The 27,489-nt window shown below is 54.8% G+C and overlaps 7 protein-coding genes across 7 annotated transcripts; 3 read left to right on the top strand and 4 right to left on the bottom strand.

Annotated features, from left to right (window-relative positions):
* Positions 1-795: 795 nt before the first annotated feature.
* GMORB2_0223 (importin-9) lies at positions 796-4,180 on the top strand (the record flags this gene model as incomplete). Its single annotated transcript, XM_035462209.1, has 4 exons — positions 796-1,130; positions 1,281-3,518; positions 3,594-3,715; positions 3,780-4,180. The coding sequence occupies 4 exons, from the start codon at positions 796-798 to the stop codon at positions 4,178-4,180; spliced, it is 3,096 nt and encodes a 1,031-aa protein (XP_035325139.1).
* A 502-nt stretch (positions 4,181-4,682) lies between these two features.
* On the bottom strand, positions 4,683-5,960 carry GMORB2_0224 (Pfam:Inhibitor PI31; the record flags this gene model as incomplete). Its single annotated transcript, XM_035462210.1, has 3 exons — positions 4,683-5,320; positions 5,398-5,712; positions 5,780-5,960. 3 exons carry the CDS (start codon positions 5,958-5,960, stop codon positions 4,683-4,685), a joined length of 1,134 nt encoding a protein of 377 aa, XP_035325140.1.
* A 709-nt stretch (positions 5,961-6,669) lies between these two features.
* On the bottom strand, positions 6,670-9,042 carry GMORB2_0225 (to MFS drug transporter; the record flags this gene model as incomplete). The annotated part of the gene is made up of 9 exons (XM_035462211.1): positions 6,670-6,988; positions 7,043-7,096; positions 7,149-7,214; positions 7,277-7,634; positions 7,710-7,909; positions 7,997-8,182; positions 8,238-8,540; positions 8,642-8,775; positions 8,887-9,042. The coding sequence occupies 9 exons, from the start codon at positions 9,040-9,042 to the stop codon at positions 6,670-6,672; spliced, it is 1,776 nt and encodes a 591-aa protein (XP_035325141.1).
* A 2,489-nt stretch (positions 9,043-11,531) lies between these two features.
* GMORB2_0226 (Cysteine synthase) lies at positions 11,532-14,830 on the top strand (the record flags this gene model as incomplete). The annotated part of the gene is made up of 9 exons (XM_035462212.1): positions 11,532-11,718; positions 11,837-12,029; positions 12,133-12,256; positions 12,336-12,426; positions 12,492-12,552; positions 12,707-13,070; positions 13,128-13,655; positions 13,958-14,563; positions 14,660-14,830. 9 exons carry the CDS (start codon positions 11,532-11,534, stop codon positions 14,828-14,830), a joined length of 2,325 nt encoding a protein of 774 aa, XP_035325142.1.
* A 365-nt stretch (positions 14,831-15,195) lies between these two features.
* GMORB2_0227 (RhoGEF domain) lies at positions 15,196-19,739 on the bottom strand (the record flags this gene model as incomplete). Its single annotated transcript, XM_035462213.1, has 2 exons — positions 15,196-17,429; positions 17,489-19,739. Coding segments are annotated over 2 exons (4,485 nt in total), but the record flags the coding sequence as incomplete, so codon positions are not given.
* Positions 19,740-21,097: 1,358 nt separating this feature from the next.
* GMORB2_0228 (Uncharacterized conserved protein (DUF2036)) lies at positions 21,098-21,592 on the top strand (the record flags this gene model as incomplete). The annotated part of the gene is made up of 2 exons (XM_035462214.1): positions 21,098-21,213; positions 21,325-21,592. 2 exons carry the CDS (start codon positions 21,098-21,100, stop codon positions 21,590-21,592), a joined length of 384 nt encoding a protein of 127 aa, XP_035325144.1.
* Positions 21,593-22,786: 1,194 nt separating this feature from the next.
* GMORB2_0229 (xeroderma pigmentosum group C-complementing protein) lies at positions 22,787-27,200 on the bottom strand (the record flags this gene model as incomplete). The annotated part of the gene is made up of 4 exons (XM_035462215.1): positions 22,787-23,564; positions 23,632-25,925; positions 26,160-26,217; positions 26,263-27,200. 4 exons carry the CDS (start codon positions 27,198-27,200, stop codon positions 22,787-22,789), a joined length of 4,068 nt encoding a protein of 1,355 aa, XP_035325145.1.
* Positions 27,201-27,489: the final 289 nt, after the last annotated feature.

Below are 27,489 nucleotides of genomic sequence, written 5' to 3' on the forward strand. Positions count from 1 at the left end.
AGCCCCCCCCCTCTTGCTCTTTGTCTTCTGTACATCAACTGTATTATATCGTACCACTACTGCATCATCAGTGCGCAACGTTATCTGTGTGTGTGTGTATGTGTGTGATGCAGCACCTTCTGGTTGGGAGTTTTTTTTTTAGGCGAGCCCCGTGTTCACGCAGTGCACGATACATGACATGACGCTATGCTGTCTCCGATCCTCCAACCAACGAGCCATGGAAACTACTAATAATACGATGACTACTATTGCATGATACTACCACGACGCTAACGCCTGCGTCACCTAAAAGTTTGATAGGTGAATATGCGGTTGCAAGATGAATTACTCGACTATACATGCATGATGATATTATTCACATCATGCCTGCACTGTCGAATCCCTCCTCCCACCATACGTCACCTGTCAATACTGTCTGTAGGTTAAATGGCTAGCACGGCAGCTGGAACCCCTCAGAATCCCTCTCTCCCCCCTACCAGAAAAACTCTCACCGCCTTCCCTGTCCATCTTCAAGGCCCCTCAGCTTTCCTTCACCTCTTTGTGGCCCCACCAACCACCATCACCACCGCCACAAACACCTCCAATAATCCAAAGCCCAGTATATTTTTTTTTTACTTCTATACTCTCCTTTGGTTTGGGCAGTTCTTTTCCTTTCTCTACCTGGCTGAGTCTTGTTCTTCCTTTGCCTTCTGCCATTGCAAATCGTAATATTCCCTCCCTCTCTTGGAATATTGGTCTAGACCTCTCCTTGTCTGTGTCCTCTCTGTAACGCGCACTCTAGCTCGTGGTGCAAACATGGAGGACCAGCTCATCCAGCTGCTGTCCAACACGCAGCGTCCCGAACAGGCCCCTCGTCAGCAGGCTGAGATCGACCTCAAGCGCGCCTCCACGAACCCCGCCTTCCCCCAGTCCCTCGCCAACGTCGCCGCCCACACCTCGGTCGACACCAATATCAGGCAGTCCGCCCTCAGCACCCTGCGCCTCTTCATCGAGAGCAACTGGGCCGTCGACCGCTATGCCGCCGAGCCCCAGATCCCCATTTCTGACGAGGCCAGGGCCCCGCTGAGGCAGACGCTCCTCGACCTGGCCATCAGCCCAGAGGAGGACCGCAAGGTCAAGATTTCTGCGAGGTAGGTAGTCCCCCTACACCCCACCCCTCTTATGAGGTGGCCGCTTTCCCCCCTCCCCCCTTACCCCAACCATTCATGACGGCCATGTAGTATACACAGCTACATGTACATTCTGCGTCTTACCTAACGCCCTGCCCTTCAACCTCGCAGCTACGCTGTAGGCAAAATCGCCGTCCAAGACTACCCCGAACAGTGGCCTACCCTCCTGCCGACCATCCTCAACGTCATCCCCTCGGGCACCGACGCCCAGCTCCACGGGGCTCTGAGGGTTCTCGGCGACCTGATCGAGGAGACGCTTAGCGAGCACCAGTTCTTCACAATGGCCCGCGACATTGCCCGCACCCTCACTGAGGTCGCTCTCAACGACTCGCGCAAGCCCCACCTCCGCGCCCTCGCCATCTCCGTCTTCCGCGGCTGTTTTGACATGATGAATATGATCAAGGAGGACCACGGCAAGGAGGTCAAGGCTTTCGCCGAGGAGCTTCTCAACGAGTGGAACCCCTTCTTCATCACCGTCCTCAAGTCCCGCCTGCCCGAGGTCGACCTGTCGGCCAGCCCCAGCCAGCCCGAGAGCTGGAACAGCATCATCGCTCTCAAGCTGCAGGTCGTCAAGACTCTGCTGCGCATCCGCCGTGTCTTCCCCGCCCTCCTCCTCCCCCAGAGCACCGCCCTGTTCACCGCCGTCTGGGAGGAGCTCATGATCATGCAGGGCCCATACGAGCAGCTGTACATCGTAAACGACGCCCAAGGCCGCCTCGAGGACTCGGACAACCTGCCCTATACCCTCGACTTCCTCATCCTTGAGGAGCTCGACTTCCTCAACCAGTGCTTCCGCGCCGCACCTGTCCAGGCCGAGCTTGACAGTCAGCTCAAGGCTCACGCCTCGGCCCAGGATGTCCCCTGGATGATGGAGATCATGCGTATGCTCGTGTCGTACTCGCGCGTCACCCGCGAGGAGGAGGAGCTTTGGGACATTGACTGCTCCCTCTACCTGGCTGAAGAGACGTCCGTCACGGCCAACTATACTGCTCGTGTTGCCGCCAGTGACCTCCTCATCAAGATGGGCGAGTGGTTCGATCAGAAGGCTCTCGACGGTCTCTTTGGCTATACCAAGACGCTCTTTGGTGGCAGTAACGTGTCTTGGCACAACCAGGAGTCGGCCCTCTTCCTCTTTGTCATGCTAGCCAGCGATTTCCAGGACCTCGAGAAGCCCATCAGTGACGCCTTTTCGACCGCTTACCTTGAGCTGGTCGACTACGCCATCAACCGCCCCGAGGAGCCTCTCCTCCGCGCGCGCGGATATTTGGTCGCTGGTATGGTGTGCCGCACCTTCGACGCCCCCCCGACGCTCCTCGACCACATTATCGGCTCCATCACCCAGGAGCAAGCTGAGGTTGTGCAGGTCGCGTCCATCAAGGCGGTCGAGGGTCTCATCAACGCCGGAAAGGTCACCGCCGACAAGCAGGTCCCCATCATCAAGGCCATCGAGCAGTACATGTCCGGCAGGGACCCCGAGGAGATGGAGGATGCGGATGAGCTGCTCGTTACTCTGAGCGAGGCCCTAAGGGCTGCAATCCGCCTCAACTCCAAGGTTGTGCTCTCCAACGAGGTGCCGTCTATCGACCTGCTCTTCCTGCTCGCTAAGATTGGCGCTAGCAACTTCCAGGTCACCATGATGGTGGCCGAGGCCGTCGAGGAAGTGGTGCGCAGCCTGGAGGGCCCCGACAGCTTTGCCGCCCTGTGCTCCAAGCTCGTCCCCACCCTTATGGGAGCCTTCGACGTGTCACGCGTGACGGACGACAGCCCCTTGGTGACGGTGGCGACAGAGCTCCTTGAGGTCCTTGTTGAGCACGCAGCCGAGCCCCTCCCTGCCGGCTTCGTAGCTGCCACTTTCCCCAAGTTGACCAAGGTGCTCATGGAGTCGAGCGAAGGCGATGTCCTCCGCCCCGGAGCTGAGGCGGCCAAGTGGATCCTCGCCCATGACCACCAACAGGTCTTTTCGTGGCAGGACGAGGCCGGCCGCTCCGGCCTCGAGGTCTGCCTGCACATCATCGACCGCCTTCTGGGCCCCACCATCGAGGACAACTCGGCCACCGAGGTCGGTGGATTGGCCGCCGAGCTGGTCGAGAAGGCCGGACAAGAGCGCCTGGGCCCCTTCCTACCACAGCTCCTTCACGCTGTAGCCAACCGTCTCGCTACCGCCCAGGCCGCCCAGCTCATCCAGTCCCTTATGATGGTATTCGCCAGGCTGTCGCTCGCTAGTGCCCACGACGTGGTCGAATTCCTCTCGCAGATCCAGATCAACGGCGAGGGAGGACTGCAGATTGTCATGTCTAAGTGGCTAGAGAACTCGGTCAACTTTGCGGGATACGATGAGATCCGCCAGAAGTAAGTCCGCGAGTACACTCGCATCGACCCGCAGACGAACGATTAGTAGCTAACGACCTCTCCCTACTCCATCAGCGTTATTGCCCTGTCAAAACTCTACTCTCTGAATGACCCACGCCTAGGTCAGATCTCCGTCAAGGGCGATCTCATCGTCGCCAATGACGGGCAGATCAAGACGCGTTCGCGTGCGAAGCAGAGTAAGCACACGCACATACGCCACGCACATATGGAGTACGAGCAAATAATGCTGACACGCCACAGACCCGGACCAGTACACCATCATCCCTGCGCCCCTCAAGATTGTCAAGCTCCTCATCGACGAGCTCCTCTCGGCCTCGGGAGCCCGCTCTATGGCGAATGCCACGTCGGGCGCTCTGGGCGGCTCTGGCGGCGCAGGAGGGGACCTCGACTCTGACGACGACGACGAGGGCTGGGAGGATGATGACGACACTCTGGACATGGGCCTGGCCTCGACAAAGGCGGACCTCATGTCGTTCATCGAAGGTCCGGGACTCCGCCAGCCGGACGACGAGACTCAGTCCTTCCTCACAGACTTCTTCCTCGCCTGCGGGCGTGACAACACCGCCAATTTCCAGGACTGGTACGGTATGCTGACTGATGAAGAAAAGAACAAGCTCAATGAGTTGGCAAATGGGCAGTAAGCTTTTTACTTTCTACGAAAGGACACAAGAAATGAAACAAAAGAAACAAGAGAATACACAAAAAAAAGTTAAGAAATCAACTATTAGATGTAATTGAAAGGGAAAAAAAAAGGGCAGGAATGCGGCGACTAAGAGATATGGAGAAAGCACAAAGCACAGCATGGGTTGGTTTAAGGTAAGATTGGTTCCTTTTTTTTTTTTTTTTAAAAAAAAAAAAAAAGAGATGAGCGGTAGAAGATGGATGTGTTTGAGCTTTCTCTTGTTGATACAGCCATGGGACTCTACCATGGGGGTTTTTTTTTATAGCGGAAATAGAATATTCACTGCCGTATGCTATGTTTGAGACGAGGGTATTGTACATGTTTTCGTCACGATTCCATTATTCGTACTCGTAGACATGAAGAGACATTCGCCTAGAGTGAAGAAAGAGAGACTTTTGTAACAGAGTGACAGAAGGCAGAAATAAAGAAAGAAAAAAAAGAAAAAAAAGAGAATATAGCACTCAGATGATGCCACCGCCACCAGGACCGAATGGACCAAAGTTACCACCGGATCCTGGACCGGGGAATCTAGGGTTCCCACCTGGACCTAGTGGATCCCACCTCGCCCCCGGGGGTGCCTGGGAATTATACCCTCCCCTCTGACCGCCACCGGGCATACCACTCCCCTGACCGGTGAAGAGCGGATCGTCAAAAGTAGGATGCATGCCGGAGTAGCCACCGGGGACGCCGGGACCGCGCAGCCCGCCGGTGGGGGCGAACGATCCACGGAGGGGGTCGTGCGGGCCCAGACCGGGAGGATTGAGGTCGTCATGGCCAATGTTGTAGGGGAAGAAAGGACGGCCAGTACCCGGCCGCTGCAGCATCTGGTGCTCATCGTCGAAGTCGGGGACGGGAAAGTCCCCCGTGGGAGCGGGGCGGGGTCGCGCCAGGTCCGGCAGGAGACCTGGGTTGGGTAGCGGCTGATGGGGCTGGTTGGCAGCACCGCCGGCGAAAGGGTGGTTCGGGTTGCGGGATTCCTGGGCCCGTCGCTCGGACAGGGCGGTCGCTTCGGTCTCGGCTGTCTCCTCAATGTAGTCTTCGCTCTGGAGTTTCGGCACGAGCCTCTGAACTATCTGGACCTTCAGGTCATTGACGAGGGCTTGGCATGACTGTTAGCGCCCGAAGGATGTGTGCGTGTGTTTCAGAGATAGACAGAGAGAGAAAAGGGGGACGTACAGGATATGGCAGATTCGGAGGCGAACAACGAGCGCAGCTTTTCGGCAACACCACTACGATCTTCCTGTCCGTCATCGGTGATGGGGATGCGAAAGGGCAGATGGCGCGACTGCACCACGTCACGAATCGGCCTTTCGAAGCGGTATATCTTCTCGTCGCCCACTGCCAGACCGCGAACCTCCACCTTGCTGCCCATGCGGTCCACCCTGACGACAAACGTCATGGACGACTGCTTGTGGCTGTAGACGAATGACAGGGCGCCGAAGCGGTCGTTCCACGATGGCGGGAGACGCGGGGCAAGAGATTCCGCTTCGGCTGTGGTTGGGGTACGTTAGTCGGTGCTTATGCGCAGGATCAGAGCGGGAGGGGCAAGAGTGCCTACGCAGTGATTTTTCCTCGTCGAAGCCGCGGAGCTTGAAGCCTATGGCTGATAGGTAGGCGTGGACCAGGAGGGCTACCACCTCGTAGGAGCTTGCTAGGTCTGGGCCTTCGTCGCCGGGAGGGTGTGTGGACAGGGCGTCTGCCATGCCGCGGAGCATGGAGTCTGGGCTGAGTTTCGACATGGTGCTGTTTTTTGTGTGCAGCTGGTGATGAAAACAAGGTGCGAGGTGGGATGTTGTTGAAAGACGGTTGGAAATGCAGTTTGAATGTTGCGAGAGGTTCAGGGTGGGGTGGCGTCATGAAGTGGGTTCAGTCAGCCTTGTGTGGGGGGTCGGCTAGGGTGAAGGAGGGTTGACTGAGGCAAGATGCCAAGATGTACGAGGGGGGAACTGGCTGCTACCTATCTCGGCATCTTTTGCCAATGAGCTGTCACGGGCCACCGTGGCAGCCTGACGTATTACTGTCCCGTCCAATAAAGGAATAAATTGTTTGATGACGACTTCGGTTCAGGTTGGATACAAGGATAAGTGCATGCCTAAGCAAGGACTTCCTTTCTATTGACTGCTATGCAATCCCCCCTTTAGAGCACCGTTGCCTATGAATGATTAAGAGATGAGTAATAAGTAGAAGAAAAGAGAACAATATAGCACAGCCATTTTCGTCGTATATCCTCCCCCTCCTAAATTCGAAAAATAGGATTCCGTGTAATAGCGATAAATTTCATCCATGCAAATAACCAGAAACACCCTTTCATGCTTCCCTCACCTTTCCCCCCCACACTCCCCCCTCCTCTCTGTTTCTACGCAGATGCCCGAGACACCCGTCTGAAACAGACACCAAGAGCAAAGATGTAGAAAAAAGAAAGAAAGGGCAGCAGGGGGAGGGGAGAACTCAAACCTCGCTCTTCTCCCTCTTCTTCTCCAACTGAGCCTTGCGACCCTCCTCCTTGAGCTTCTCGTCATCTGGCCTGGACAGCTCAACCTGTGGCATCATGAAAAAGGAAAAGACAAAGGCCGCAGAGCACAATCCAGCCCCTACGAGGAAGATTATACGGAAGGATTCCTTGTATGCGGGGGTGAGGTCGTCGCGGATCTGCTGGGCTCGTGCCGAGGGGAGCGTGGCGAGGTACCGCTGGGGACTACCCAAGAGCACGTCCAACTCGGTGCCACTGATACCGTCGGATGACAGTGCGTCGGAAACAACATTGTTGCTGCATCGTTTGGTTAGCCGGGCTGAGGAGTAAGTGTGAGACGAGGACACTTACATGATACTTCCAGATATGGCTAGACCGAGTGTCGATCCGAGATTGCGTACAAAGCTGCATGTGTTAGTCAAACATGCCATTCCAGCAGATCTGAGGATATACTCACTTTCTGAACGACGTGACGACGGCCATGTCTCGCCTGGAGGCTCCTGCTTGGACGGCGATCAAAGATCTACACCGAAAATCAGCAACGGTTGACGATGACGAATACGTGAATAGATAGGAGAAACTCACGGCTGCAACGTGTTGCCCACCCCCACACCTATAAGGATAGAGTAGCCAATCTGCTTGGCCACGCCCGTGGTATCATCCAGCGTGGACATGAGCCCTAGTCCAACGGCCCAGCAGGCCCAGCCGAAGAGGATGCACTCGCGGTACCGGCCAACCCAGTGGACAATGAGGCCTGAGAGGGTGCTGCTGGCTGTCTGGATCAGGGTGATGGGCAGAAGCATCGCACCAGCCTTTGTGGCAGAGTAGCCGTAGACGAGCTGGTAGAAGGAGGGGACGTAGTAGACCTGCACGACAAAGTTCCAGCCGTTGATGGCCATTGTGATGCAGGCTCCGTTGACAATCTTGGACTTGAAGACGTGAACTGTACACGCGTCAGACAGGCTTCCCAAGTGATCAGGCCAGGAGAGGGAGAAAGGTGGGCGGAGAGATGGCTTACGTGGAACAAGAGGGTAACGAGGCCCCTTCCACTGCCAAAACACAAAGCCGACACATAAGGCGAAGCCTACGACCAGGCTGGCAATGACATGTGCCGAGTCCCACGAGTACTGACCGCCTCCCCAGGTCAGACCGAGGATCAGGACTATGGTGCCGCCGAGGGCGAGGAAGATGCCAAAGAAGTCGACGGCCTTGAGTTTCCTGGGGGGGAGGGGGGTAAATCAGCAAACGAGAGACGGGAGAAGAGAAGGGAAGGAGCCCCAAAGGGATAGAGATGAGGGAATTCACATTTTCCAGTCGCCGTTGACCTTTTTAAGAGGCATGAAGAAGATGACGCCAGCCGTGGTGAGAATGGTCAAGGGCATGTTAAGCCGAAAGATCCAACGCCAACCTTGTTCCGAGCTGGACGAGAGAGCACCACCAATGACAGGACCGATTCCGTTGGCGATGGCCACAACAGCGCCCTGCAATCCTCTATGTCAGTTATCGCGAATGAGATGGGGATATGCAAGTGATACGTCATCTGTACATGTATATACGTATCGGGGGGGGGAGAGTTTTAGGGAAGAGGGTGAGCTTTACAAGAATTCCCTGATATTTTCCCCTCTCACGCAGGGGTACGACGTCGCTGACAATCAACTGCGCGACCGTCATGAGGCCGCCGCCTCCAATGCCAGTAAAGGCACGGAATATGGTGAGCTGCAGGACAGACTGGGATAGAGACGAGGCCAGGGAGCCAAAGAAGAATATGGCCAGGCCGGTTAGAAGAACGACTTTGCGGGACCAGATATCGGATAGACGACCATAGACGAGCTGGCCAACGGTGGAAGTTCTATCGTCATCATCATCAGATGAGCCACCAAGGTCATACTAGGAGAAGCCTAGGGAGGAGTGGTAGAGAGGTGGAGAATGAGGTAAAGATAGGAAACTCACATGAAGTAGCCGCTTGCTATCCACGATACCTGGGACATGGCACCAAGAGACTCTCCGACAATGTACAAGCTCGCTGCGAGAGTGGTCTGGTCCATGAGGGCAAGGAGGTCGGCGCCGGCACATGCCAGGAAGATCTACGCCGCTGTCAGCATGCTGCGCGTTTAGGGGAAGAAACAAGTGACGGTTCCAGAAGATGGGTTTCTCAGGAGAATAAAGAGAAGAGACCCCGATAGAGGTAGGCGTACCGTGATAATGGTCCTCCTGGGCACATAGTTGGTCTGCTCATTGAATTCGTGGACGCTGCTGTCAGACGCCACTTCTGTCGTGGTAGGTGACGAGGGCCCGGCATTTTGGGTCGGAGTCTGAGGCTCACGGCCAAGATCGAGTTCCTTGTCTGCCATGATGTACCTGATATGCTATACTCTGTATGGTGAGATGCCGTATCATAGACAAATAAAGGGAGAGGGAGAGGGAGAGGGAGAGGGAACTTGGGGAAGGGCAGAATAGAGAGGGAGAGAGAAGGGGAAGAGAGGATGTATGTGGGAGAGAGCGGGAGAGAAGGAAGGAGCGAGAACGGAGTCGTGATGTTAAATGACTGATGACGCCAGCATAAAGCCAGGCACCTGCACAGACTGGATAAAAAGACAAGCACAGCACAAATCTGAAGGAAAAGAAAGGGAAGGAGCGAAAAAGAAAAATGCGACAAGGAAACATCTCGTACCAGCAAGGCAATTCAACATCCGTCGTTGGTCAGCTTGTGCATAGAACTACACGCAGACGCACGCAGACGCACACACACACACACACTTACACACACACACTTACACACACATACAGAGAGAGAGAGAGGGAGAGAGAGACTCGCAAAATGGCCCGGGAAAAGATCGGTGAGTCCCCCTTTTGGCCCTTTTTTGGGTATCAACTATTAGCTCTCTCTTGCTCATCGGGCAACCTTAAGAAACACCCCTGTCTCTCCATGATCCATAATCTTGGCTCACAAGATTGAATGGTCATGACCTGACTAGAGGGAAGCAGGTTTTAGGGATGACACATAGCATCTCCTAAGCCTTCTAGGTCTCCATGGTTTCCATACCAGATGCCGACATTTCAGTGGCCAGTCGCGATTTCCGGGGACAACCTTGATGGCTGAAGGTTGGGATCCACGCTGCGCAATAGCAGCAGATCAAAGGAGACGTTGCCGTCGACGATCCTTGGCCTGTAACCTTTGGATCTCATTAATATGGAGTATTTTCGATACAACACCACTGTAGAAGAGTATTACTCGGTAGTTGTATATTACTACGCTCTGATAGTGCTCTATATACTTGATACGGAGCGCGTACTAGAATAGTAATAATTGATTGAATGGTAGACAGCAGACTCCTAGACCCGGTAATAATATGTGGACCCCAGCGCGGTACCTTGAGAGGCGTAAACTAGCGCATATCAACGCAAACCCACTCATTCAAGAGACCGGGGGGGAGGGGGGAGTAATATATAATATATTACGAGGAGGATCATTAGTAGTGATAATCGTAATGATTGGGAGTATCAGTACACATCGTACGTATTCTATATAACGTTATTACCTGTGATATCGCCGTCCTCCGTACTCGTATCCACATGTAGATCGGAGAGACAGGACAGCGGACAGCATCTTATCAATCACGCATGACCCGAAGAAGCGAGAGAAGAGCCCGAGATGTAATACATGCGTAGACAGGTAGACTGTAGACGATGGGCGTAGCCCGTACGAGCAGAGAGCATACGTAACAGCAATTACAGCATTTTTCATCCTCGTGGCCAACAAGGTACGAGAATCAATGTGTCAATGCTTCCGATGAGTGTTCTTTAGGGGGAGGGACGCCTTGCTCTTATACTAACCGTACGAGTGTCAGTTACTACTTTACTACTGCGGCTACTCCTAGGCGGGAAAGAAGATCACTACCTTGATGGTCTTCCCTCTCTTCCCTTGATGGTTCATCTTATTTCCATGCTTATTGGGTGGCGCCGCTAACAACGGGAACGAAAGATTCTCACATCTTGCTCATTCCCAGGTAGATATAAAAACGAGTGCATTAAATGGTACTAATGTGCTCTATCAGTCCTCCGTACACTCTATATTCCAGCCAATTATTGCCGTTCGAACGTGAGGGGGCGGCCTTTTTACTGCCGAACCTCGTGTGAATACCGTCACAGGTTCGACGGAGGAGGGGGGACGGCCCCCAATGGACCCTTTTTTTTTTCTTTTCCAACCCGCCCTCGCCCTCCCTGTCCCTCGAAGAATTTCCTCTTGCAGTAGAGATGTTGCAATCCATTGTTAGGATGTTCTCAATTCTTGCTCGCGCTTGGCTCCTTTTTTCCCCTCGTCATATGCGACGTGGCTAGCGGTTCGCGTCATGTATACCACCTGGTCCGGTACTGCTGGGTACTAGATATTACGAAGCATGATATGCGTGCTTGAGGGTGTGGAGGATGTATGATGTACGGGAGCTGAGTATGTAACATGTACCCTTAGTAGAACTGCACCTGGTACGATGTAGGTCGCTTGTAGGAAGGGAGAGGGCGTGTGAGTGGCCCTCTCTCCCCTCATGTAGCTGTGTGTGTGTGTGTGTGTGTGTGACCTCTTTTTGTTTTGCTTAAATAGAGCATTGTGCTCCGGACTGTTATTTATATATCCCCTCTCTCTTTGGAGTTGTGGTAAAACGACACGACGCAGGCCCTTCATCACCCTGTCAGCCTTCACTCAGTCATTCTCGCTCGACAGCATCAGCCATACTCTCCCTCCCTCTCTTCTTACGGCTTCAACCATAGAGAGAGAGCGGCGAGCCAGAGGAAGGAAGACATACATCTGTTCCTGTATTCTGTTCCTCTACTCCGAACCGTCACCATGGCCAACCCTCTCAACGTTTACCGAGGGCCCGACTCTGTTCGGTCCTACTTCGACCCCGACTCTTCGCCTCCTCTGCCCCTAGTCGAGATCCCAGACTGCCTCAACCCGTATCGTCGTCACGGGGTTAGGATATACGCCAAGATGATGTCTATGCATCCTACCAACAATGTCAAGTCTATGCCTGGTCAGCTCCCCTTTTCCCTCTCCTCCTCTCCCTCCCTCTTTCCCAACCTCCCCGCCGTTTGTCTCTCCCGCTGCCTCCTCATACGCCCTCCCCCTTTGCATGCTGACGAGTTAGATAGCCCTGAACCTTCTCGAAAAGACCGTCGAGCCCGGTTCTACCAAGACCATTGTCGAGTACAGCTCCGGATCGACTGTCATATCTATGGCCATGGTGGCCCGCGTCTTTCACGAGCTCGACGACGTGAGGGCCTACCTGAGCAACAAGACGAGCATGGCCAAGATTCGGCTCATGCAGTTTTTTGGCCTGGACGTGTATGTTGTCTCCCGCCTTCCTCTTCCTTCTTCTCTTGCCCGCTTTTCCTCGCGTTTCCCCGTGGGATCGAAAAACATCAGGTGATGCTGACCGTTTGTCCAGAACCCTCTTTGGAGGCCCATCCCAGCCCGAACCAGAAGACGAGCGCGGCGGCATCAAGGCCGCCGAGAGGATTGCCCATACGTCTCCTTCCGTCATCAACCCGAACCAGTACGATAACGACAACGTATGTTGCGAACCGCCCTCCACAAGTTCCCCTCTCAAGACAAGCAAGACACATGCTAACGTGCGCGGCACGCACACAGAACTGGAAAGCACATGTCAGGTGGACTGGTCCCCAGATCCTCAAGCAGCTTCCTGAAATTAACTTGATATGCGCCGGCATGGGCACATCCGGTGATTACTGCCAGTTTCGTACAATCCACTGCCAGGATATTATTCTGACCGAGGCTTCCTCGCAGGTACCATGACCGGACTGGGAACCTACATGAAGGCCACCAAGCCCAGCGTATACCGACTCGGGTGAGTACGACCGCTTACCTGCAACAAAAGAAAAGGGGGGTGGAGCAGATATTGAGGAAAAAAAACAAGGAAAAATGAAAAACGAAGAGGAAATTGGAGAAAAGAAGAAAGCAAAAAAAAAAAAAAAAAAGCTGACATTCGAGTGCCCTTACAGAGTCTGCACGGCACCAGGCGACCGTGTCCCCGGCCCCCGGTCTCACGCCCTCCTGGCGCCCGTCGAGTTCCCTTGGAGAAAGGCAGTCGACAGCATCGAAGAGGTAGGCTCGTACGACTCCTTTTCTCTTTCCCTGGAGCTATGCCGGCATGGACTCGTGTGCGGTCCCTCGTCGGGCTTCAACCTCCAAGGACTCTTCAACTTCATCGAGGCTCGCAAGGCGGCTGGTACGCTTTCCGACCTGGCGACCGGCGACAGCGGTGAGATCCACTGCGTGTTCCTGTGCTGCGATCTCCCCTACCAGTACATCACCGAGTATTTTGACAAGCTTGGCGATTCTCACTTTCCCCCTATCCACAACGAGGTAAGTAATTGTGTATGATGATGGCGTTGTCATCTCGCATCTGACAATGCATGATAGCACCTGACAAAGGTCGATCTGTACCGGTACGACGACGCGTGGGAGGTGGACGCCGTGACCGCCCTGAGGAGCTACTTCAACCTAGCGACGGCCCTGCCCACGGCTGAGACGACGGTCATCGACCTCCGCCAGCCCCAGGACTTCTCAGCCCTTCACCTCCCCGGGTCGACGAGCGTGCCCTTCGTCCACCCAGACACCCCTAGCCCCTTCACCGAGCCCAAGGCCCTCGGAGCCCTGTGGACGCGCCTCGAGGAGACCTTCCAGTCGCCGACCGACGAGCTGAGGAGCCTGATGCACTCCCGCCGCAACCTCCTGCTCGTGTGCTACGACGGCGACTCCGCCCGCGTCGCCACCAGCGTTCTCCGCGCCAAGGGTTTCGAGGCTTGCAGCATCCGCGGCGGCTTCAAATCCTGGGCCGGCAGGAGCCCCGTCGCCATGATAAACGCCATCAAGGAAGAGCAGAACAACACTGCCGCTGCTGAGGCCGCCGCCGCACAGACCGATCCCATCATCGTGGCTCCCCAAGTTGTATGATTTTTTTTTTAGTACAAGAAAGAATTTAGGCCCAAAGACGTGGCTTGGCTCGGACGAGAAGAAGGGAAAGGAAATTGAAAAAAAAAAGAGGCATTTATAGCTAGCTTAGAGAAACATAGCTTTTGAAAAAGAAACACGAAATATACCATTTTTTTTGTTATTTGCATTGCCTTTTTGTCTTGCTGAATGCACGTGATAATATCGCATTCTTTTCATCCTTCATCTCAAGTAACATCATGATTTAAAACTTCTTCACCCTAACTTTTGTTTTTCTCTGTTTTCCTCCATGAAAAAAGAATATGGACTTACCCTCCTCCGAAGCTGCTCCCCTACTAACATCATTCACATCCTTCCTCACCATATCCATCCACACAATCCTCTACCACCGCCACATCTACCCACCCGAGACATTCCTCACGGCGCGCGCCTACAACACCCTAGCCGTCCGACAATCCCGCCACCCAGGCGTGTGCGCGTGGATATCCGACGCTGTATCCGCCGTAGCGACCCAGCTCCGTGACGGCTCGGTAGATCGTGTCGTCCTGGCCATCCACTCGCCCAAGGAGGGGTTCCGCGTCCTGGAGCGTTGGGTGTTTGACGTCTCGCGATTCCCTTCCGAGTGGGGCGCCGCTGCCGTCGACGACCAAGGCGGGGGCGAAGCTGGTCCCAGCGCGGCCACAGCAGCAGCAGCGGCGGCGGCAACAGCAACGGCGAGAGATGATGGCGAGGCGGCTCGGGAGGGTGAGCGCGAGGTCATCAATTGGACCGATGTGAATGAGTCGATGAGAGGCGCAGTAGGTCGTGTTGCTTATGCGGCAGAGAAGATGGGCCCCAATCTGCCGAGCGCTTGCACCTTCACTCTCGCTGTCGAGTTGCGTGATGAGGCGCCTGCTCCTATCAAGGTGAGCTCTTGATAAATCGGGATATATCTTTCCCTATACTGTCGAGAAAGGGAGGGGGGCGAGGGCAACTGACTGGCTGGCTGACTTCTTTCACAGCACCCACAGGAATGGATCCCGTCGGAACCACATATGCAGCCTGGTCGCGACCCAGAGTCGGCAACAGCCGCTGCGACAACTGTGCCCGTCCGCTCTGTGCGGGCCGGTCCCCTGTTTTTCGAATGCTGGGCTGAGAGATCGAGGTTGGTCAATCTAGCAGGAAGCAACTGATCATCACGATGATACGAAAGAGACATAAAGAACAGTACATATCTGTCGTAACACGTCATATTCATTACCTCCTCCTCGACTCCTGGACTGGAATAAAAAAAAAACAATGAGGAGGACAACGAGCACCCGAAACCAAACAAGTGCCACGGCACTGATCAAGTGCTCTATGTGATCCTTCTCCATCCACCACGCCAGCACATCCTAGCCATAGTCGTAGTAAGTAGTAGTATACACATGACCCTATACAAGGAACGGCAGTCGCGCCCATGAGAAATGCAAAAGCCCTGCAAGGGTCTGATCCCCCATCGCCACAACGAGGCCCGGCTCGTAGCCACGAGCCGTCTGAAGGACAGCATCACTTACTCCGTAGCCTTCAGCGCCGCCCGCAGGCTCGCCATCTCCCTCCTCAGCCTCCCGTTCTCCTTCTTTACCCGAGCCGCTTCCTCGCCTTGCTCCTTGAGCTTTTCCAGCAGCTCCTCCTTGTCCTCCTTTCCTTTGCCCTTGATTGCTTTGACGATCCTGCCCAGCTCGCCATGGAACCTCTCATAGAGAAGCTCATTCTCCGCCATGGCCTCCTTGTACAGCTGGTCGATGGCCTTGGCCTTGGCTTCCGATGCCTTGACTGTCGTCTCCATGTCCCGCTGCATCACCGTCTGCTTCTCGCTAATCCCTTCCAGCGCCGACAGTAACTTGTCTTCCAGTGTCCTGACGGAGGATGCCAGCCCGCGCAGGTCCGCTGGTGTCTGGGCACTCGAGGTCGAAAGCCACGCCATCTCATCGCCAATCTTGGACAGTTCCGACTTCAGAAACGTGTCTACCTCTTCGACAACCTTCTTTTCCGCCTCCAGTCGTTCGCGCAGCTTCTGGGGGGATTGTATGCGGAGCTTCGCGTTACCCGGTCGTGTGGGGCTGGTAGTCCGTGGCGGAGAGTCGGCGCCTGTCGCTTCCGACCTCCAGGGTCTCAAGGTCGGGATGTTGGAGGTCGACAGTGTCTGGGTTCTCCTGTGTGGCTCTCTCATTGACCCCTGGCGTGAGTGAGAGATCTTCTTCCCCGAGCCCGTCGTCCCGGGGGATGTCGCATTCGAAGAGTTTGAGACATTCTCCTTCTGCCTCGCAGGCGACCTGAGACTCTGATTTGGGCCGGGGCTGACCGGGATTTTGGATGGGGTCGGAGGCTTGGGGGAAGAGTTGGAATTCTCAGACGTCTGCTGCAAAGGCTGGAGTGGCTCGTCCGTAATGGTCGCTGAAGCCATGAGAGTCTTCAGGTCCGATAGGGAGCTACGCCGCTTCCTGTATCGTCCCTTGTCGGTCGGGCTATCAGTGTCGGGCTCTCCTATCGTATCCAGTGGGAAATCCATGCGGTGCGAGCTTCCTGGTCGTGACGAGGGACTGTCAGATGCTCCAGAGATGGGGGGCCTGTCGCGAGAGCCTGGACGGCGCACCATTCGCTTGGAAACCGAATCGTCATCCACCGACCCACTGCGTCCCAAAGGTTTGTTGAAGCCCGTCGCCTCGCCCGTAGCGGGATTGCGATGCTTGCTTAATGTGCGCCAGACAGAACCGCGCTCGTCTTTGCTGTTCTGGCGCAAGAGCGTGTCGAAGCCAAACTTTCGGCGGATTGACGACGTATTCGACGTGAGTGACGGGGTATAGGACTTTCCTCCCCGGGTGGCAGAATTGACCGACGCATACGCATCACTTCCCATGTTGTTCATGCCATGGCTCAAGCCAGGCTCCTCGAACATCCGGTCACAATCCTCGACGAGCCTGTCGAGCAAGTTGATGTAGTTGTGTGCCGTCCCATCCTCAGAGACCAGCATCTCGGCAAAGGTGAGCGTCAACACCCCGCGATCGCTGTCATTTCCACACCCATCCAGTAAATCAGCAAGCAGTTTGATGAGCGAGGTGAAGGCTCTGCGGTTTTGAGGTGCAATGTCGCTGAATAGGTAATTGACAAAGTCGGCAAAGTCTCCGGGGACTCGTTTGTTTGCACGCTCCAGGAGCGTGTCCAATAATTGCATCGTAATGACAGGACCCATCTGTTCGGCCCATGCTATGCGCAGGAACTTTTCAAACGCCACAAAAATGACTTCGGTGCTGACGTCCGCCGAGGCGTCAAAGTCATAAGGGCTCTCGATGAGCTTGTTATACAGCTCATTCACCAAAAGTTCATCGCTGAAAGAGCGGTTGAGCAGCGCCCGCCCAATGATAGCCCCCTTTCGGGATTGTACGGCAGCTACGTATCCGATAAAGGTCTGTTCCAGCCTCACAAGCGGGTTGTCCGGCCTGATTTCCTCCGTTGCAATCCGATCATCCTTGCCACGCATGGAGCCCAGTGCGTTCAGGAAAGAGCTCTGGCTGTTGTTTTGATGCATCGTCGATTCATGGCGCTGGTGCTTCGAGCTCGTGACGTCCGGCGTACTAGATCCAGCCCACAAGTTTGAGAATAGCTTAACAGGGGAGGATGGGAGAAAAGAGCGCGTCTTTTCGGCTCGGGTTGACAGCGGCAAGTTGCGTAATGTTTTGGAGTAGTATGACACCAGGGCTGCAGCTAGACTGATATTGGAGACATTGAATTGGGAGCTGACGAGTTGAATAACTGGAGTACCTCATATTAGTAGACTGGCCAGATTGCAGACCTCGACAGACTCGACTTACTTCGCCGGGACAGGGTGGGCAAAAAGTCTTCGAGCGCCACATCATCCTGGAATTGCTTCCCATTCAGTCCCATGGAGACCATGGCCACACGCTTGAGGTCGTTGCTCTGCAAGTCTACCACAATCTCTACGCCGTAGTGTCCCACAGGAGCGCCCTTGGTACCCTTCTCGTGGTCGACAACCACTCGGATAGGTGCTGGCTCACGCCGACCGTCGATCAGCTCGGACGCGCCCTCCTGATACACGGCAGCGTGGAGTCCCAGGTTGGTGTCGGGCATGCGAGTTGATCGAAGCGTCCAGCATGGATCCTCGCGCTCCGATTCTGAGAAGCGGGCTTCCACTCTAGCCTTGACGATGTCCTCACCAAACTTGGCAGCTTTGCCTTGTAGGGATTCCTTGAGAAGAAAGCATCGTGATGTCGGTGCTTTGCTTATTTTGTGCTCGCCAGTGTGGACTCCCTTCATGTCTGCAGTCGAAGTCATCCAGACCAATGTTCCATCGGACGACTCGGTAAAGCGAACATCGGCAAGATTATGCCATCCGGTCAAGACGAAGTCGTACGACGGCGGCCCGCCGGCAGCATTTGTCATTGAAATAAGCAGTCCAGCGGCCGACGGCTTGTCGACTTCCCTGATCAAATCCCGGCCCGTAATTTTATCGGTCGTCTTCTTCATAATGATTATACAGTCAGAAAAGAGGAGGAAGACGCCTGGTTTATCGGGTTCGTTCGCATCCGGACGGTAGGGCGCGTCCAGCTCGACAAAGTCTACCGAACCAATGAGACGGCCCTGGGGCTCAAGGTCCATCGGCCAGGACTCGACCATGTTCCGGAGCCTGCTGGTAACATGTGGCTTGTTTGGGTGAGGGTCATCCATGGAACAGATGTTGGTGATAATGTCTCTCGACTTGAGCATCGGCTGCAATGCGGGATGTGTCATGGGCAGACAGCCAACTATTTGATCAATGAGGAGGCTGTACCTCGGCAGGCGTTGCACTGGCTCGATTAGGATAGATCGTATGGCCTGCTCACCCGTCTGCGCGACTCTCTGCCTGAAGGTCGACTGCTCGTCCATGAATGAGTTGAGCAGCGTTGGGAAGTGTTGGCTGGCCTTGATGTAGTCCTGGTAACATTCCGTAAATTTGGGGAACCGCTCCAAGAATAGCCTGGCCATGGAGAGTACGCCGCTGGGGTCTTTGCTTTTTGCGGGGGAGCCCGGTTTAGAGCCAGCAATGTGGATTGTGGCGGAGTCCATGTCCAGCGCTGCTTCATCCTCGGTACTGTCCATGATCTGTTGAAGTTCCTGCAAGAATGACGAGTTGAGGCGGAGAATCTCGTCCGCCGAGGTTGGAAACAGCTTCTCCAGCTCCTCTTCCGAGGGGCTCTTGCTCGCGGGGTCGCGTTTCTTGGCACTTTCTCGGAAGTCTTTAGCAATGTGATCCACCAGCTCGCGCAATTTCTGGACATAGCGAACTTCCGTATCCACCAGTTCTCCCAGCTTTAAACGCAGCTCGATCCTTTGGTGTTTTGTAAATGACCTCCCCCGGTTCAACGATGTCGGCTTCGATGGAGCGCGGCGCAACTTGCTGGTGGGAAGAAAGACGGGCTCTCCGAGGAGTTTGACTAACGGGGTATATCCTCCATATTGGCGCAAAGTGGGGTCAAGAATATCGTCGTCGTTGTCGGGGACCTCCTCCAGGTCAGCAGCCTGAAGAGGCACGATGGCACCAGGCGGCAAGACGAAGTCGATATCGACATTGTTCAGATGCTGCGTCTGCAATGCTTCTTGAAGAGTGGCGACCACGTCGACCGTGTTCTCGCTTTGGATTACCGACTTGACGAGATCGGCGGCGTGCTGCTCGCCAAAGAGTTCGGGTACGCTTCCAGGTCGCCCGCCCCTAGTAAGGTACAGGTTCTTCAGGTAACTCTTGACGCCATCGGAAAGCTCGGAGAAGTATTTGAAGAGGCCAAATGCCAGGCCGCGATAGACCTCGTCGCCCTGGAATTCGCGGGGTAGGTAGTCGACAACGCTGTAGGGTGCTGAGTTGGGAGATATGGTGAGGCGCGGGTAGGACTGGAAGCCGGCGGGTGTGAAGACGTGGACCTGAACCCTGGAACTGTTGAGAGTGTAGTTGGCTGTGGTCGAGGGGCCATGGAAGATGAGGATAGGAAGATGGCCGAGGAGCGGGTCGGAGACGTAATAGAGGGTCAGGTGCTCAGGCGAGAGCGCCAGATCGTTGGTGACGCGAACCATGGTAGGATCAACAGGTCACTGTCATGGCATCCGGATGCTCTGCAGCAGTCGTTCGATATGTTGCAGGGGTTGTTGCGGCGCCCAGGTCGAGGTGAGGTTGCGATCGCAAGATGGCGAATTGCGAGATGGTTGTTGATGCCCCGCCAAAGTATTGACTACAAAGTAAACAAGAGCCAGCGCGAATGAACGGGGCACGACGTATGAGGTCGAAGCTGCGAAGCCGGCACGCGGCGACAAGCCTAAGAGAAGAGAAAGGAGGAGAGAGAAGAAGGGCCCAAAAAGGTGAATACAGTATTTACACGGCAAAATGAAGTCGTTGGTAATACGATCTGCTGGTCTTGGCCTTGTTTAGATGTTTGGGTCGCAGAAAGCGGTCAAGGGCCCAAGCGTTGGAGTGGAAAGGTGGTGGCGGCTCTGGTAGTATATTATTATTACATGTAGTGGGAGATCCAGGGTGGAAGCCCCGCCAGAGCAGATGTGTATAGTGGCCTGTGGTCCGTGGGTGGTGAATCTCGTGGGTGGCCCCTGCCTTGCACTGGACCTATGGAGCTTTTCTTATGTAGCTCATTCTCCGAATGCCCTGGAACATGGAGGTTTGCAACGTCAGCGCCCATGTAGCAGCCACTAGCAGTCCCCAACGATGGCCTGCTGCCCGAGTGCGGCCTACCACTGCCACTCTTTGTTTGCCTCTATGGCGAATTGGCGAATTATCGGCTTCAAGGCCAGCTCATCATCAGCGCGAACGCATTTCGACGCATCTATATCCCTTAGCTACTGTTGAGTATTCCAACCCTTGGTTTAGCCACTCATAACGTAGACTGGTTCCACTATAGAAAGGTTTCCTAAACTGCATTCCAGTGGCGATGAAGTAGAACTTGCAGTAATATTACGTATTAGCGCCGTTGTGAGAATCGGTGCATTGCCGGTATTCCTGGTACTAGCAGTGCTACCGTACGAACCTCGAGGGAGAAAAGTGGTAACATATTTATTACTAGGAGGGCTACTAATGGATTGTTACATGTAATAACTTTTTTTTGTTATAGAATGTGCAGCCCCGACGGACCAGGACCCCACGTCTCTTGCCTCGCGGGGCGGCTATCCTCTTTCGACGACGCCGCCGATACCACCAGACCCTCTCTCCCNTGCAGCCCCGACGGACCAGGACCCCACGTCTCTTGCCTCGCGGGGCGGCTATCCTCTTTCGACGACGCCGCCGATACCACCAGACCCCCCCCCCCCCCCCCCCCCCCCCCCCCCTTCGTCGACTTCTACATCCTGCCCAGAAGCATCACCGCGTTCCTGAGTGCCAACGATATAGTATCCCACCTCATCGCTGCCAAACACAACAGATGACCATTATGTCGAGTCAGGACAAGGGCATCCCGCTGCACAACATCCCCGACGACGCAGGCTACCGCCTCATCGAGCTGCCTCCCGAGGTTGAGGCTCTACTCGAAGCCGACAATGCTACAGCGTAGGTTTACCATACCCATCAGTCACAGAGGAGAAGGGAGTCCAATAGGACGCGAGAAAGAAGAAGAAAATCTGGCAGGAGCTCACACAACCTTGATTCCCACACCACCAGTCTCACGCTCGAGTCAGGCGACAACGCTGGCCTCCTCAGAACGCCGGGCAAGACGTACGCCCTTCGCCAAAAAAACACTTCCAATGCTCTGATACTCCTCAAGCCGCACACATCCAGGGCCTCTTCTCCAACTCAAGGACTAGCTACATTCGCTACTATTCACGACACAGTCGAGCTCGAGCTCGTCAAGGATCCAGCTTCAGACCCTGAACCCAGGGTGGCGCCGGCAAAGGGCAAGTGGCACGAGCGATTCGGCAGGAACCGGTAGGTTCCCAACTGTCGAATAATCCTCGAGGCGAAGCACAAGAAAACACAGCCATCGACAAAAGACCAGCGTCATGATCCGGAGGTACCACACCACGCCCCGGTTCTTTGACAAGGAACAACAAGCATTACCTTGAGAAAGGCATATGACGCGCCCCAATTCTGGGGTCACATAACATTTCCCCCGCTACCTGATTAGCTGAGTCGCCAAATGGGCTGCCTACCATGTACATGTGAAACGCGCCCGAAGCTTCTGGAGATATTTTACCGAGCCATCACATGTCGTTTTCTAAGTAATGGCGAATGCTAGCGGCAGCGAACCAGCACGCTTCAAGAATGTTATCGCCGGGTCCTGTCAACAAAAATAGTTATCATAACCACGCTGGTAAATCCAAGGGATCATGCCGGATTTCATACGTCTCGGCCTCCATAAGCAGCAACACCCTTCACCGGGCAGTCCATAGCCACAGCTTTGTCCTTGCGGCTGTTGGGTGGTCAGGCATCCACTTCCTTGAGTATCTCCGAGCTGTTACAGCAATGTTCACACTACCCTGGCTAACTCAACCCTCATACTCCTCCATATTCCTACTGACAAGTATGCTACCGCTCGTGAGTAAGAGGATAGTCTCTCCCAGTGATCTCCTGGTTACAACAAGGCACCAAAGAATATGTAGGTGACGTAGTTTAGGTGACTAAGCATGACGGGGAGCCAGGCACGCATACCCGAAGATGGGACGCCTGAACTCCGCATCTGAGCTGGTGAGATGCGGCCGGCGGCAAGGTGTTTTACAACAAGTCATTATTAGGAGTTTGCCAAGATGTTGAGATGAGGAAGGAGAAAAAGATGCAAATCCCGATGATATCATTGCCAGAGGAAGGAAAAGTAAGATGAGAAAAGACAAAAAGAGAAGGTCACGGTGGGGATCGAACCCACAATCTTCTGATTCGTAGTCAGACGCCTTGCCATTGGGCCACGCGACCAGTCGCTTGAGTGAAGAACGTGTTTGGAAGTTCTATACATGTACTGTACACTATCTAATGGTGAAACTTTTCCGTCCATTTGGAGGTTTATGCGAACGAGGATGTAAAAAAGTCACGTTGAGCTGTCTTTACACAGGTCATTGTTTATTCATCTGATATTGTCCATCATATTCTCATAACTCTTCTTGCAGCCATCACTCATCAACGAGTCTCCTACCTATTCATTCTCCTCTTCTGAATCTTCTATTACGGCCTTCTTCCTTGACCCTCTCTTTGGCGCCGCCTTTTTTGGCGTTGCCTTCTTCGGCGGTGCCGGTTTTCTCGGACGCTCCTTTGGCACTTCCGGCTGCTTAGCATCATCCTTTTCCTGGACTGGCTGCTCCCGGTGGTGGCCATTGCTATTCCCATGATCCTCCATGACTAACCCGTCATCGTCTTGTGCCTCGTCGTCTCCAACAGCCGCTGTCGCAAAGAAGCCCGACATGTGGTACGCACCATGAGCTGCACCTTGGCCGTCGTCCTCCTCCTCCTCCTCGTAACCCTCTGGTAGGAACCCACCGGCCAAGTCCTCATCGTTTGTTGCTGTAGGAAGCGCGCCGCCACCGCTCCTACCGCCGGGCGCGCCCCCCTTGCTGTGTGCAAAGACGGACACACTCTCGTCTATGTCGCCGTAGTCTTCCCGTATCCTCTTGACGATGCGCATCCCCATCAGGAACCTGCGCCACTGTCCGAGGGCTGCCTTCTTGCGTTTCTCATCCTCTTTGCGCACGCGCTCAGCCTCGTCCTTCTGCAGCTCCTCCATGACGCGATCGTGGTGCTCCTCCGGGATCACAACGCCCTGGATCACGGGAACAGCCATACGGTGGCCAAACTCAAAGTCCACGACCGCTTCGGCGTAGTCAATTTGCAGCCTCTTGCAGACCTTGACAGCGCCGCGGAAGGGAACATGGGCGGCGCCCTGGGGGCACATGTGCTGTGCGAACAAATCGATGTTTCTGTGGCTGTTAGCATATGAAAACATGGCTTTAGAGGAAAGCGCGGCGGGGAGCGTGTGTGACTTACCCGTATTCGTTCTTGGGAATGATCCCGTCCTTTATGGGAGGCGGTATGATCCAGTCCGTCTGCTCGAAGCTGTACAAGCCCTGTAGAACTTTATTCCCCGTCGCGGCCTCGGCCTCCATAATTTCTCTCCGCCGATTTGTCGTGGCGGCCCGGTACGGCACACGCTTCAACGGTTCCTCTCCCTGAATGGGAGCCCTGCCCTGCTTGTGCCAGGTCTCGGCACTCTTAACCTGCAGAACATCGGATCGTAGATAGACATTCTGCTCCTCAACCTTCCCGCCGCGGACTTTGTTCCGGAAGATCTTGACGACCTCTGCGCCCGCCCTGAGTCCCTCTTCGCGCTTGAGATGCCTCTCCAGCACAAACTCCTTGGACTGCTTGTAGTACTGCAGCGTCTCCTCGCCCTCCTTGACTTCCTTCTTCTCAGGCTGTGCAGGCTTCAGGTCGGTGGAATCCTCGACCTCGTCAACCTCCGTTATGGGTGCTTTTCTAGACCCCCTTTGGTACCCTGACATGGCCGCCTTGAACCAATCGAGCTGCTCGTACCGCTTGACTTTCCCGTAGCGGTTGTAGACGGGGACCTTTTCGACAGGCATTCTGGACGCCTTTGTCCGGCCGGGGAATATTTGCTTCTTTAGGTATCGCACAGTGACGTCCTTGGCGGTGCCGTCTGATGAGTAGCCCACAACGTAGCCCATCATCTGACGAGCCTTATCAGCCTTGCCGCCGCGTGGTTCCAGCTTTTCGACGAGCTCACGGTTCGTGGCAACGACGTTCTTGACAATCGGATCGACTGGTAGGTACTTTTGCGTTATCGGTGACAGCACCTCGGTCCAGTAGTGCGGGAACTCGAGATCCGTGTCGTACTGCTTGGCGGCCGCTGCTATCCGCTTTGGCCTGGCCTCCATCTCAACAACCGACTCGTCATCCGTATCCTTGTACTCTACGTCCAGTTCGTCCGATTCGTCCAGGACGATTGGGCCTGTCCCTGTAGCTTTACGTGTAGACTTCGGGGAGCTCATGAGTGCGGAGCTATTCTTTCTTTGCTTTGTCGTGGTCCTTGTCGGGATGCTTTCAGTTTTCTGTGACGCTAATGGCGTGGCTTCCCCAGAAAGCCTGTCCTTCTCCCTTTGCGTCTCCGGCTCCGCGTCCTCAAGCTTGTTCCATCCAAAGCCCAGGGTCTGCAGGTTGGCCACAAGGCGTGCTTCGATTCCCAATCCTCGCACAAGGGCAGTGAAGAGCTGTGCGCCTACATCTCTGCTCCCGCGACAGCTCCGAGCACAGCGACGCATATCTTCCACAGATGATATTTTCTCGCCAAAGATGTCGGCGTTGTGCTCCATGTTCTTGTGACCCTTGGTCAACCTGTCCAGTCGCTCTAGAGGCATGTACCCGCGCTTTCGCAGACCGGGCGTTGTGACCTTGAACCTCTGCCTCCACCACGCAGTCAGAGACTGCATGAGACGGATTAAGGGATCCCCACGGCTCATGTCAGGAACGCCCTCTTCCAACCTCACAGCTGCGGAACTCCAATCACGAGACGAGTCTTCCTTAGCTTCTGAAGCCTTTCCCTTCACCCTGCCCTTATTCTTGGAGCTGCTCCTCAACGACGGTGGTGCTGGTTCTGGAGACCGCTCTTTGGCCAGGCCGCTACTGCGCATCCACCGATCCACCTCGTCCCATAGCCTGGGCGGTAGATGTGAGATGACGGTGGCCTGTACCTCTGGGTCGCACAGCCACGAATTTCGTATAGAATTGTGCCATAATAGAAGCAAGACGTGAAGTCTGTGAGTGGCGTAACGCACGCTTCTTTCACGCTTCGAGGGACCCTTTTTGTCGCCGTATGTATTTGTGAGTGACATTCTGTCGTCTCGGCTGAGGGTCAACTCCAGGTCTCCCGATGTCACGGGAGCATCAGCTGGTTCCGCAACCAGTGCGGCAACATCTTCAAACTCGACATCTTCGTCTTCATCGTCGTCATCACCACTGACGTCGGTCCTTTGGCGTTTCACAGCTGGGACGTCCTCAAACTCAGTGTCCGACATTGAACTCAGCGAGCTCGATCCATCGTCATCGGCCTCCAGGCCTCGTAGAAGAGACGGTTGTTGCGGTGTTATCGCTGCATCTAGGTCATCATACAAGGTGGACTTGCGTTGTGTTGATCCAGACGTTTTAGGCTGCTGAGTGGAGGTAGTTTGCTGCTCCCTTGATGAAGAGGCACCAGCAGCCTCATCGTCTGTCGCCGATCCGCGCAGGCGTTTGCGCGATACGAGGGGCGGCATTTCAAGAAATTCCTAATGGAATGCGGCGCATTCTTTTCTCCAGTTATTTCGACATGATGGGATGTTGATGTTGTAGTGACTCTAGGAGATAGTTCCCGTTGATGATGAATCATTGGCGGAGTCGCGCGACCACCGCGAAAGCACGTGACACATTACAAGGCTATATTCCACCACAAAATTCCGTTTTCATTGTTTAAACTGATGCATTGCCATACTTCCTACAATGATGTACTAACATCCAAGAACTCGAAAGTATGGGAGGAGTGTATATGCTATGGAGCTCTCATGCTCCCACCACCAACGCCTAAGGAAAAAACAGCGCTCGCCCGTTCCATATGATACCCCTTACATTTCTATTAAGTCTACAGGTGCTCCAACGCCCCTTAGAAGCACAACCGTATTCCCACTCTGTAACGCAACGCCAACCTTCTCACTGTAATCAAGGAGCCTACCACCTTCAACATGGAAGACACGCAGCTTGTCTCTCTCGTCTGAGCTCTGGTTGTTGATGTTCTGGACCTGGAGGTCCTTGGCAGCGGCATCGAGCACGCGGCCGACGACCCAGTCCTTGGAGTAGAAGAATTCTCCCTTTGGAAATTTCGCCTTGGCAGTCTCGGCTTCGGCCTCGACGTACAGGTAAACTCGCTTCTCGACAGGTACTTTGGCATCGCCCTTGGCAGTCTTCTTGAGGTTGTTGACGGCGATGAGCCTAGCCGAGGTGGAGCTAGGTTTGGGTTTCGGCAGCGACCTGCCTGCCTGCTCCTTTTGTGTCTTACCCCAAGCCTTGAGGCGGTCGAGAGCCGACATGGCGCGCTGGCCGACCAGGTCCATCTGGTTGGGCCTGGCGCCAATGGGGACTAGGTTCTTGCAATTGTGGTCCTCCTGCAGGCGGTGTTTAAGGCAGTAGTCACGGTTGCACGTTGAGCAGTGGACCCCCGGCGTGAGGGAAGTCCCCACGATCGTTTTGCAGTTGGGCGTCGAGCACGGCTTCTCCGACACCTTGTCGCGTAGTGTCTTGCTCCCGCCGATGGAGGAGCGCGCCTGCTGCGCTAGGCGCTTGCGCTTCGCCCACGCTCCCGCATTGGCGCACTTATGGGCCGTCTCGCTCCGGTGATCTAGGCAATAAGTCTTGCCGCACGACTGGCAAAGAAAGGGTAGAAAGTCAAGCTGGTTGCAGTAGTCGTCCTGGCAGTGTTTGCCTATTAGAGTGGCGTCGTTGGGGTCGTACATTTCCACGTAGCTCGTGTCCTCGCCCTTTAGGTCTGAGGATGATGATGATGATGCCATCCTGCCTCTCACTGCACACCTGGCGCCTTATAAATACGTCTGGGGAATATAGAGAGTGTGCAGGCGGCTGACGGCGTTGCGCAATCCTTGTGGCTAACTGTCCTCGTACGCTTTGCTGACTGAAGGCGGCGACGAAGCCTCTGGAAGCGTCTGGACGGACTTAAGGCGGCCTAGCTCACCGGTCAAGCTAGGGATGGTGACAAACCCAAGGATTATAGGAGAAAATGACCCAAATCGAATCCCGGGCAAATAATAAAACTGAAAATTTCTTTTGAAAGAGGTCGAAATT

This window comes from Geosmithia morbida (genome assembly GCF_012550715.1).
Source record: "Geosmithia morbida isolate 1262 chromosome Unknown scaffold_0, whole genome shotgun sequence".
NCBI lineage: Eukaryota > Fungi > Ascomycota > Sordariomycetes > Hypocreales > Bionectriaceae > Geosmithia > Geosmithia morbida.